At 34.0% G+C, this 12,270-nt stretch overlaps 2 protein-coding genes and 1 non-coding gene across 3 annotated transcripts; 1 reads left to right on the top strand and 2 right to left on the bottom strand.

Moving 5' to 3' along the window:
* Positions 1–25: 25 nt before the first annotated feature.
* On the bottom strand, positions 26–1,813 carry LOC9306159 (heat stress transcription factor A-1a). The gene is made up of 2 exons (XM_021017541.1): positions 1,474–1,813; positions 26–1,309 (listed from the first exon to the last, which is right to left on the bottom strand). The coding sequence occupies exons 1-2, from the start codon at positions 1,759–1,761 to the stop codon at positions 209–211; spliced, it is 1,389 nt and encodes a 462-aa protein (XP_020873200.1). The 5' UTR covers positions 1,762–1,813; the 3' UTR covers positions 26–208.
* Positions 1,814–3,264: 1,451 nt separating this feature from the next.
* Positions 3,265–4,987, top strand: LOC9304112. Its single transcript, XM_002870041.2, has 7 exons — positions 3,265–3,477; positions 3,573–3,662; positions 3,739–3,893; positions 3,968–4,088; positions 4,171–4,290; positions 4,378–4,448; positions 4,577–4,987. The coding sequence occupies exons 1-7, from the start codon at positions 3,361–3,363 to the stop codon at positions 4,803–4,805; spliced, it is 903 nt and encodes a 300-aa protein (XP_002870087.1). The 5' UTR covers positions 3,265–3,360; the 3' UTR covers positions 4,806–4,987.
* A 74-nt stretch (positions 4,988–5,061) lies between these two features.
* Positions 5,062–5,133, bottom strand: TRNAW-CCA. The gene has a single exon. It is a non-coding gene; the product is annotated as a tRNA-Trp (tRNA).
* Positions 5,134–12,270: the final 7,137 nt, after the last annotated feature.

Raw genomic sequence — 12,270 nt, 5'->3', positions numbered from 1 at the left:
TATCGAAACAAGATTACAAATATGATTTCGACAGGTGGCATTTTCTTTTTAATATAATAAATATAACTCTTCTAGTATTATCCAAAGAAAGATTCTGTCACAAAGTTGCAATTTTTTTGACAAAAGAGATCCTAACCATAATGTTAGATGGTTAGTAGAGAAAGACTTTACAGTTTGATACTTTACATAAATTCATAATCCTTTAGGATTATTCTGTCTCTGGTGTGAGAAGACCCAACTCTTCTATAAACTTATCCATATGTCTACCATTTGTGTTGTTGCTGTTCTCTACTGTAGTTGCATCTCCAAGAACTGGACTTTCTGGTGGATATTCTTCAAGGAATTCAAAGTTACTCATCAGTTCATCAATCTCGGGGTCTTCAGGTATTCCGTCAAGCTGAATTGGGACTGAACCACCATCAAGGAATGGGCTTGGAGAGATGAATGTATCTGGAGCATTAGTCTCGGTATCCATGTAGTTTTCTGTAGGGAAGTCGTTGATACTCTCTCGTGTCAATTGTGGCATCTGGGAAATCTCTGGCATTACGGTATCCAGGAGAGAAGTTGAAGTAGAGGGTAAGTATGATAAAGGCTGTCCTGATGGTACGGGTGCATATGCCTGTGACTGTTCTGAAGTTGTGGGGAGTACCTCTTGAAGAGTGACTCCTGACACCCGGTTTGGAGATGAGAACCCGTCAAGAAACGGATACTTATCATCTGTTTTCATCATGTTCCACATCACTGAATCGTTTCTAAGAGGCTGATACTTAACTATCTGTCCATCTGATGCATCCGAGCTACGGCTATAATTCTCAGCAGTAGCAGCATCGGTAGTATCCTCTCTGAGTCTCCGCTTCTTATTAGCCTCGGTTACATGCATATTACTATCGGTCTGCGTCTGTATAAACTGAGAGAGGAAAGTTGGATTCCGGACAGCTTTAGCAAGGAAAGACATGATCTGTTGTTGCCTCTGCTCCATAGCCTGAAGATGTTTAACCATAACCTGAAGTTTACTATCTGTTGTTTGTTGCTGCTGGCGTAACTTAACGAGTTCCTGCATCAACACGTTTTTGTCTCTTTTAAGCTGTTCAACTTCTTCCTCTAACCCAAATTTCCCAACCTCAACACATGAAGATAATGCAGCCATTGAACTTTGACCCTGAGATAATTGCTGAGATTGTGGATTACTACTACTACCATGTCCCTGAGCAGATTTTCTCCGGCTTATCGTCTTCAATAGATGTTTTTGACCTCTTAAGAAACCTTCATTAGCAAATTCCCACCGATCTGGATCCACTTTCCTAAAACCCTGTTCATCAAATTGGCACATGAATCATAGAAATCTAATCAAACACATCAAGAACTAAGACTATTCAACGAAATCAGAATTGATAAACAGTACAATTAGAGAAATCAATGGCAATAAACTCGATGGTGGAGAAATTAGGGCGCGAGAGGATTTTTTTTACTTACATAGGTATTTAACTGGCGAACAAAGCTGGAGAAATTGTTGTGTTTGAAGTATTTAGGTAGAAGATCACGAGAAAACTCCGGTGGATCCCAGACAATGAAGCTATTGTTCGTCGGACTCCACGAAACAATCGCGTTCGTCGCCGGATCTTCCACCATGTCATACGTCTTGCTAAGGAAAGGAGGAGGTAAAGAGTTCGCACTAAGCAACGTCGCTGGATGCGGATTCCGCGGTGGCGGCGCCGTCACAGCCTCGCTGATATTCGTTCCTCCGCCGGTAACACCGTCCATTTTTCTACGGATAGAGAGAGAGAGAGAGTAAGCGCCGAGAAGAAAGAGAGAAAAGGTCTTTTTGAAATTTTACAAACATACCCTTTTATGGGCTTTTATTTTTTAATTTATTTTTGTCTGTCTTTTACTAATTGTGTGTGGGCCAAAAAGATCACCTTTATAAATAACTGGGCCTGCTAAACCAACTATTATAATAATCAATTTCATTGCTAACATAATTATTATTATTTTGTCGGCATTGGTACATTGGGAAAAATGTCATTAAAATCCCCAACTTATTCAAAACGTTGATTTAAATCCTCAACTCACGACGAAACGAAATAAATATCAAACTTATGTTGACTTTCCAAATAAATATTAAACTTATGTTGACTTTCCAAATAAACACCAAACTTTTATTAACTTAGCCATATTAGGCATGACGTTAAGTGAGTTAACAGACAATGTTAACGGGATTAATTTTCAGTTAACAGATCCGCTAATTAAAAATGACAGTATTGTTGAACTATAATCAAATCTCATCTAAGTCATATAACCTAAAGTCGTATTCATATAAGTTAGTTATTTACGTAAGAGTCACGAATATACGTACGTATAGTTGTATCTGTTCGTAAAGTTGTGTTTTTTCGATTAACACATGTACGTACACGTTGTTTCGTGTTGTCGTAACTGTTCAATAAAATCCCGAGTTTCAAATCATACTCTATTTAGGGTTAGGAATTTTGCTCGATTTGGGGATCTAAGATTGACTTTAGGGATTTAATTCAATCGTTACGACAAAACGACGTCGTTTTGTTGTTATATGAAACAATGACGTTATCAATTAACATATATGTTAACAGAAAATTACCTCCGTTAACGAGCTCTATTAACCCACTTAACGTCGTACCTAATATGGCCAGGTTAACGGAAGTTTGATATTTATTTGGAAAGTCAATATAAATTTGATATTTATTTGGAAAGTCAACATAAGTTTGATATTTATTTCGTTTCGTCATGAGTTGAGGATTTAAATCAACGTTTTGAATAAGTTGGGGATTTTAACGACATTTTTCCCTTGGTACATTATTAAAGTTGTATATATATATAATTTATAATATTTATTAAAATATTATTAAAATTGTAATATATATCATTTATAATATTAGATTATATTATTTATATATATATTATTATAATAAAATATGTTTTTAGTATTTTTTTTAGATTTTCCAATTCTTACTTCGTAGTTATATCAGCAGTTTTGTATTTGAAAGGGGTGATTTTCAAAGCCTATGTATTTTATTGGATTTGTTTCTCCATTTTAGTGATTTGACAGAATTGTTTTTCTAAAAAATGTTATTTTAATTATTTTATGTATTTTATTATACTTTTTTTTAATTATTCAATCGATTATTATCCACAATTACCGTCGTCTTAAATAAAGTTTATTCGACCGTCTATTTATTTTCTCATCACACTGAACTTTTTTTTACCCCCTCTAACCAGTTTCTATGAGAACTTTTTCGTTTAACCGCGTGGTCACAATCGGACCCAATATAGGCCCATAAGACTCTATTTTCTGGCGGGAAAGCGGAGGAAGGAGAGTGAGAGAGAGCGATGAGTTCGTCCTCGTCGCCGGCGATTGAACCAGACACTCCGGACCTCATTTGCCAGCTCGATAATGTTCAAGGAATGGTTGACGCACTCACTTGCGTCCGATGGAAACGCCACCAGGTCTATTTCTCCATCCCCCGAAAATCAAAACCTAGGGTTCTTCATTGATTTTACGAAAAAGAAAACTGTGGTTCTCAGAAATTATCCGTTTCCAGGATGCTTTAGTAGAATTATCTGAGCACGGAATAGTTTTGATTGTGGAGGAATCAGGTTGTCTTCAAGCCAAAGTTTATCTTCAACGCGAGGTATCGATTTCTGAGTTTTTCTTAAATTTTCGAAATCCCTAGAATTCGATTGAATCCGAATGTGTTTTGTGAGAAGCTATTCACGAAATACGAGTATGGAGCTCAAGGTAGGCCGAGATTTGGAATCAGCTTAGGTCTTCTTGTTGATTGCTTGAACACATTTTCATCACCTGGACATTCAAATACTATTGAAATCAAGTATCCAGGACCTGATATGGAGCTTCTTCTCAAGTATGTACTATGATCCTTTGCTTTGTGAATATACTGATTACTAGTAGTTAGCTGATGTGTGAGTGTTTGATTAGATCTGTTGATACCTTAAACGCTTGCATCTACTCTGAGATAAGAACGAGAATCCCGGAAACCGTCACATGGGACTACAACTTTGAGCAGGCAGGAAGTGCGCCACTTACTTTTACCATAAAGGTAGTAACATAGTTTAGTATCGCTTTTCGTTTAACATTTTTAGTCTGAGCTTTTTCTCAAATAGTTATTGTTAATGTATCAGTCAGCGGCGTTGAAGGAAGCAATAGATGATCTTGAATGGCCTGGATCAAGTGTACAGATCAGCCTTCAAAAGGAACCCCCTTGTGTTATCTTCAGAGGAGAAGGACATGGAGACCTACAGGTCTTGTTTCTCTCTCGTTTTCTGATTAAATATCGTCTTTCTGTGAAAGAATCAAGGCCAACACGTTGGATATATCTTCTTTCGCAGATAGACTTCATGTATTATGCCAACACAGATCTTCTCCTTGCCTTTCATTGTGATACCGAAGTCTCTTACGGGTAACAATAAACTCAATTCTTTCTCTACCGTAGCTTTATGGTTAAAACAACTTAGTTTGCACGCTCATAGACCTGATTAACAGCGGGAGAAAATCAACCATTGCTAAAATTCTCATGGTTGATTATAGGTACAAATACAAGTTTTTGAAGGCAACAACCGCAAATATACCAGGAAACGTAGTGAGAGAAAACAGGGGAAGCAAACTGACAATAGGAAGAGGAGGAATGTTGAAAGTTCAGCACTTGGTTTCAGTTGCTAAAGCTTTAGCTCCACAAGTGGAATCTGCAGGGTATCAGCCACCGAGTCGGATTGCTTATATAGAGTTCTTTGTGAAGCCTGAAGAACCTGCTGATTAATTGATTTTCTCATGCTGTTAATTTCTGTTTGTAATGCTTCCTTCTTCTTTTACTCAGTTTCTCAATACCATCAGAAAGAAAGAAAAAAAAAAGTTTGTTGAAGGCTTGCAAAGACGTCGTTCACTGGAAATTGCGTGTGGTTTTACTAAATTAGTCCAGATGTCTCGCTGTTTAATGTTTAATCCCTGAACGACGTCGTACTGGTGGGAGACATAGGGGAATTATAAAAAGAGAATCCGGAAATAGTTCCGGGGATTGAACCCGACATAAATTGAACACGCAACCTTCTGATCTGGAGTCAGACGCGCTACCATTGCGCCACGGATCCAGATGTCTAAAATATGGATTTTACATTAATAACTAATAAACGTATTAAATACTACAAGTTAGATTGTTAACTTTTTTGCTGTTGTCTTTGTTGTTAATCTGTAATTAAAAAAGGTTCTCCATTATAATTTGATCTCTGATTGATTTGCGAGAATATCTGAGATGGGTTGGTGTTGGTTGGTTGGATCAAATTAAAAAAAAAGTTGTAAGCAAAACTTCTAAATGTTCTAAGCTTGACACGTGGAGCTAATACAGACGTCCAAGTAGCTTTCTCACTATTTCAGAGTTGGTTGGACTTTTTCTCATGATTATTAAATCACACTCAAAAGAGAAGGAAAATGTAATTGACTCGAGGCCAAACACCAAACAAAAGTCTTCAAAATATATTTATAGAAAATCATATGATTATGTTGACAAAAAGAAAAAGTAAATGGTATGATTAGTGTTTTTAATCTTCTTGAGAAAATGATTACGTTTGTTAAAGAAGAGTTAGGCTGATGATTTTATAGTAAAGTTAGCTTGTATGTTTTCTTTAATCATTATTTCTAAAGAAACATTACCAATAATGTTGACATGATATCATATATCACCACCATTATTAGAAATAGTTTATATAATGCATTATTATAGAAGAATAATTAAATGTATCGACAAGAACTCTCACACATACACATATACGCAAATGTCATGTATGTGGTGCCTATTGTAGATTTGTAGGTATTATATGGTGGGGACGTGTTACCATTTATAATGATGGTCTTGACTCTTTTGTGGACCTAATGATGCAAACATACATCAATGCTGCTTATATAATATACTTATATGTCTATGTCGCGCACACAACACCCACACATATAAACGGTGGAAATTTATCGAATGATATGCTCATCATTTGTGTATATTATACGTACAATACTTCATTTGTGTATGTATATGTACGTAGAAATCAATGTATATGCTTATCAGAGAAGACTGATATATACATGAAAATAACTGCTAGAGTTATTAGATATGATGAACCTAGAGAGTTCATTGAGACATGCGAGAATCTCTCCTTTTTGAAATATATAGTCTAATCAATAACATTTTGATAAAATATTGGCAATTTGCACCAATTTGATAATCTAACCATATATTCTTTGTCGGGTTGATAATCTGAAAGGACATTATATTAAAAGATTTAATAATTAATTCTATACGAAAATATAAACAAATCATTCCCTTAGAATCTTGACAACCAATAAATCATACCCCAAAAGAATAATTAATTATATTATATAGTGATTAGAGAAATGTATTGTATTCTTCGAAACATTTGCTTAATCCATGTAAGGTAAACTCTACGCGCCTGCATGACACGGTATATTATTTCTCTGATTATACATCGTATAATTGGTTTAAATATTTTATAGTAGTTGAAATATACAGTACTAGGGGAGGTCCCCGCGCCCAGCGCGGGGTTGTATGTTGATTAAGACCAGAATTAATAATCAATATTTAGGGTTATCAAGTTAGGGATATTTATTGATTTAATTTTGTCAAGAGTCTAATTTTTATAACGACATTAATATAGAATTATGGTAAAACCCTATAACTTTTGATATATATTATTAGTAATCAACAATTAATAGTGTTTTTGAATCACAAACAATTATTAGTGTTTATATCTTGATATATATAATAAAATTAAATATAAAAAATCTATATATTTAAACCAACAATATATTAGCAACGCCCCGACGGCCGCCACTGTCCATGGGTTCCCACGTCCAGTCTCGGTCTTTAGGCCCATCTTCTTTGTTTTGTCGTACTCTTGATTTTATGACATATTCATGCTTACTCGTTTCTTTCATATTAGCAACGCCCCGACCGCCACTGTCCGTGGGCTCCCCACGTCCAGTTTCGGTCTTTAGGCCCATCTTCTTTGTTTTGTCGTACTCTTGATTTTATGATATATTCATGCTTACTCGTTTCTTTCATATTTGTAATGCCACGACCGCCACTGTCCGTGGGTTCCCACGTCCAGTTTCGTTCTTTGAGCACATCTTCTTGGTTTTGTAGTACTCTTGGTTTTATGACATATTCACGCTTCCTCGTTTCTTTCATATTTGTAACGCTCCGACCGCCACTGTCCGTGGGTTCCCCACGTCCAGTTTCGGTCTTTAATTTGGGCCCATCTTCCTGGTTTTTGTTGTATTCTTGATTTTATGACATATTCATGCTTTTAGATTGTATGTCACTGGAGTTTTTCGTAGTTGGAAACAAATAATTGAAAAATATAATCTCTTACCATATCTCTTACCTATCAAGTAAGTCATCTTGCTCTCTGAAGTAGTTATGTACGTAAAATTTCAATGGTATAGAAACAGGCATCTCCTTTGTATATATCGTGTCATATTTATCGTCCCTATTGTAGTATCTTTGTCTCTACCTTCGCCATTGGTCGCTGCGTAACCCTTCAGTTGATCTCTTGTTTATAAAACCCATATAAAAAGTTGTAAGAGAAATATCATTTTCTTAACTGTATCGTATATGTATTTGTAGTATATTGATCTGAGATTGCAAAGATGTATGCCTATCAAGAAGCTCTTAGCAAAGTAAACACTGAAGATAGGTACTAAAAATGAGAGGGTTACAGAGAGCAAGTATCTATCCCTTAGAAACCACTATGTGCAACTGAGAATAATTCATATATGTACATACATACACATGTATACAACGTATTGAAGCTTTTAAATTTAAAATATCAAATGCTACAAAACTGGAAAATTGCTTGTGGAGGAAAGCAATATGAACATGGCCACATATATAACAAATAACCGATTATGCTTGTCGTAGATCATTCTCTTTCAAACCAAAAGTTTTACCTAAACAACATATCAAGTGACTCACAAGAGATACATAAGAGCCATATCCTAAAAATATCCGGCAAAGCAAAAACGCTCCAGGTTCGAGAAGGAAGTCATTGGAAAATTTGAGTATATACCAAACTGGAGAGTAATTCGGCTACAAAGAGAGATGTGTTGGCTTTGAAGAAAAAGCTATGTGATGCTCTACCTTTTATTTATGAATTTTATGCTATGAATATATGTTTTTGTTAGGGTTCAACTTCAGTCTCCGGATTAGAGACTTATATTCATCCGACAAACAATTCGATGTCACAATCAACGCTACAAAATTGGTGGGTTCTCTCTATTAACAAACAAAAAAAATTTCTGGGGTATATATATTTTTTTTTTGTTTTGTTAGATCCATACGACGAAGAACATGACGAAGAACACCAAAAATTCTCATCAATCCGGTACGTTTGATCTTATTTTTATTAGTTTAACAATTACGGTTATGTCCGAATCTGAAATAACCATGGCTCCAGACTCCTTCACACCATGGCCACATATCACCGGAGTGGAGACGATTTCAAATTCGGAGCTTCTCTTCGCATATAAAATCATACATATGGTCTCTTTGTTTCGGGTTCCCTCTACAATAATTAGTACATATTACAAAACTGAGCTACAAAAGAGCACATTGGATTTTGGTAAACATCAAGATTGCTTCCTACCTTCCAAGAAACATGATAGACTAATTCACATCCAAGACCAAACATTAGCCGCCACATAAAGCCTGAATCAAATTAAACGATCTTAGGATGCTCTTCATAATCCGTAAGTTAAAGAGACTTGCATTAATATTGCAAATTAGACTCTAGAGGTCCACAATGGTTAATCGGAGTGTATCAAAGACGGCGAATAAAGCATGAATTAGAATATCAGCAGAGGAAGCACACAAATATTCAATAAACGTAATCAATCACTGAGAATAGCATGGACCCAACTTTTGAAAGATTCATAAAAAAGGAAGATTTTTCCTATGCAACAATATTCAAACAATGAGAAGATCAATGATTGATGACTAACCATACAACCGAAGCAAAGCCATAAACAGAAACGAAAGTACTAAAGAGCCACAACAATGACGTGCTTCCATAAATCAAATCTAGTTTTTATGGAAAACAAACCTGCATTCATAATAAACACTACTATTAATTAATATTTTTTATGCAAGAATTAAATGGCAGTATAAAAAATTCAATGGTTAGTGCCGAAAAAAAAAGCAAGGAGATATCAAATCAAAATTAAATATCAAGCAAGGTATTTACATAAAATTAAGGCAGTGGAGGATCTAAGAATTTCTTATATGACAATATCTACAACTAAACAAAGAAAATTTATATATTTTTAAAACAGAATCATTATTTGTTTTTTGGTAAGATTAAAACCGAATCATTATCATATTAGTAAAATTATCATTTATTTATTATTATCCACGTTAATTTAAAAGTTTAAGAGAATATCTGCTTTTTTCTCATAAAAGGATGGAATAATAACATAACTCTTTTAGATTTATAACTATATTTGACATTATCTTATTAAATCTATTAAGATAAATATATTTCTTTTTGAAAAATATAAATAAAATGATAATATAATTATTATAGATTTACAATTATATTATTATCCATGTCAAAATTTTAAAACATTTTACTTTTTTCTCACATAGGAAGATAGAACAATAACATAACAGTTTAAGATTTACAACATAAAAATAATATCAGAATTGGAACGCCAAATCATAATCAACACAATTAACACAACTCTAATGGGAAATTAGAGTTATCTTGTGATTAAAATACTAAACAAACAAAACTAACCGAAACAAAACAAAAGTCTTCCTTTCAAAATCATTAACGTGATGGATTGCTGACTGATTAAGTTGAAGTTTTAGGCATTTAAAGATCTAGAAAGATGATTAAGGTTAAACATTTTTATTTATTTTAAACAACGTTTGAATGTTGACAAAAAAAGAAGAAGATAGTGTTGGGACCATCGGGAGAGACAACGTTGAGCAGCTGCGAAAGAAGCCAACGTTGTCTATTATGTTCCTCACAGTGTTTGATTTGACTTTTGATGACATTACACTCCTATCCACTTGTTGTCTCGAAAGTTCATACAATGGAAAATTATTAAACAAAACAATTTACTTTTATGTATAAATCCTAGGGAAGAACCGATCAAGCTAAGATCAATGGTTGTGGTTTTAGTACCGTATACTTCTCAAATATACCCGTTGAATAACGGAAATCCGCAAGACGGGGAGGAGACGAAGTCAACCTAGCTGGCAAAGGAGCTAACCCAGCTCCTTTGGTCTTATTTATGGTCATATGTATTTAGCAAAATATGGTATACAAACCGAACCAATCAACAACAAAACCTGGTTTTAAATTGTTGTATATTTCTCAAAAGTCAAAACCCATAATAACCAATGGAACAGAAGAAGCTAATGCAGAGCATACTTACACTTGGAGTAAAGAGTGATGCAAGCTTCCATTGGCACACCCGAAAATGCATCAGAGCATGGAAAGGAACCTAAAAACCAATAAATTAAACAATAATTAAATCTTAGTGCATAGAAAACGAATCCTATACATACCAAAGTCCGAATCTCAGTGCCTTAGAATGACCTCGATACCAAAAACTTTAAGTTACTACTTCCATATATGTAATATTTTAGTTTGGGGAGAGAGATTGGCAACGAAGAGTAATTCCTGAATTTAACAGCCAAGTTTGTTATCCCGAATCTAAAGAGAGGAATACTTAAATTGTATTAACGACAAAAATTAGCCTCCTCTGAAGATTCATCCCTGAAATAAGTCATCTTTCTGACTTTGTGGCAACTGTGTTATCAAAAGTGGAGTGTTTCTTCTGAAAAAGACATATTTGAAAATAATAAGAACATGTACCTCAACAAAATCGGGAGGTACCTCATCTTTTTACAACAAAAAGAAACATACCAAACCATCGATGATTACCTTCTCAAAAGTTGAAACCAAACTTTTTGATTATAAAAATTGATTAGTGGTGAAAATAGTGAAACCATAAATACAAAAAAAAAAAAAAAATCAAATTTGTACATATAAACTATAAGATCACCTGTTTATTCATTGAATTAGGTCCAAATTTTCCATACACCAGTTCACATCGTCTCCTCCATACATCCACCCTACAATAAAAAAGAAAAATTAAAATTAGGTAGAAGCAAAAAAAAGTTTGAAAAAAAGAACAAAAAAAACAAGGGTTAGTTATGATCTGAAATTGAATACCATGAGCAAGGTATTTATATTGAATAGGAGGCTGTGCATGATTTAGGGTTTCTAAATTTTTCGACGATAAATACAAAAAAAGAAAAGAAAATTTACATATTTTAATAAGCAAATCACTATCATAATAATAAATATTTGTAAAACTGCCATTTATTCATTGTTATCCATGTTTATTTAAAATAATATTTACTTTTTTCCGTAAAAATATAGAATAATAACAACTATTTTAGATTTACTACTATATCTGATACTATCTTATAAAATATATTAAAATTTAAGGGAAAATTCCTTTCTGTTTCAAAAATAAGGCGGAACAATAATATAATTTTTGATTTACAATAGATAGACATGCATGGTATCCATATGCGTCATGTCACGCTGATCCATATTTTTTTCCAAAACTCGATCTAATTGCTATTATGTGCAAAAATCACCGCCGTTCACGTTCATGTTCACGTTAGCACTCCATACCTTAATTCACACGTAAACCTCTCTGCCTATCTCTGACTTCAGCTCTCTCATCTTCGAGTCTCCCCAAGAAAGTTTTGACACCACACCAACATTTCATTCGTCAAAATTAAATCGAGTTTGCACAAGGTTACAACCGATTAATAGGTGGTCTTCTACCTTCTATTTACGATTTTATGCTATGAATATATGTTTTTGTTAGGGTTCAAGTCAATCTCCGGATTAGAGACTTATAATCATCCGACGAACAATACGATGGCGTGATAACCGTTTCTAAATTGGTGGGTTCTCTTTCATTGATCTACATATTATTTTTTTTGTTCGTTTTTTTTTTCAAATATTTAGATTGAAACGACGACGAACACGACGATCATACCAAAAAATTTCATCTATTCCGGTACGTTTGATCTTTATTTTAATTAGTTTAACAATTAATAGCCGTTTATGATTAATTTCGGATATCTAAATCTTATTAATTTGAGTAAGGTTAGAATAGTAATTTTTTATGTT

This window comes from Arabidopsis lyrata (genome assembly GCF_000004255.2).
Source record: "Arabidopsis lyrata subsp. lyrata unplaced genomic scaffold ARALYscaffold_7, whole genome shotgun sequence".
Taxonomy (NCBI): Eukaryota; Viridiplantae; Streptophyta; class Magnoliopsida; order Brassicales; family Brassicaceae; genus Arabidopsis; species Arabidopsis lyrata.
The sequence above is the reverse complement of the archived record's forward strand: the minus strand, read 5'-3'. Positions and strand labels throughout refer to the sequence as shown.

What these genes read in the sequence shown, in the direction of transcription:
- LOC9306159 (XM_021017541.1), bottom strand. Translation starts at nt 1,761, where the DNA reads ATGGACGGTGTTACCGGCGGAGGAACGAATATCAGCGAGGCTGTGACG. An exon ending in TTCGCCAGTTAAATACCTAT is followed by an intron (nt 1,310 to 1,473) that starts GTAAGTAAAAAA and finishes TTTGATGAACAG; the next exon opens with GGTTTTAGGAAAGTGGATCC.
- LOC9304112 (XM_002870041.2), top strand. Translation starts at nt 3,361, where the DNA reads ATGAGTTCGTCCTCGTCGCCGGCGATTGAACCAGACACTCCGGACCTC. An exon ending in CACTTACTTTTACCATAAAG is followed by an intron (nt 4,089 to 4,170) that starts GTAGTAACATAG and finishes TTAATGTATCAG; the next exon opens with TCAGCGGCGTTGAAGGAAGC. An exon ending in GATACCGAAGTCTCTTACGG is followed by an intron (nt 4,449 to 4,576) that starts GTAACAATAAAC and finishes GGTTGATTATAG; the next exon opens with GTACAAATACAAGTTTTTGA.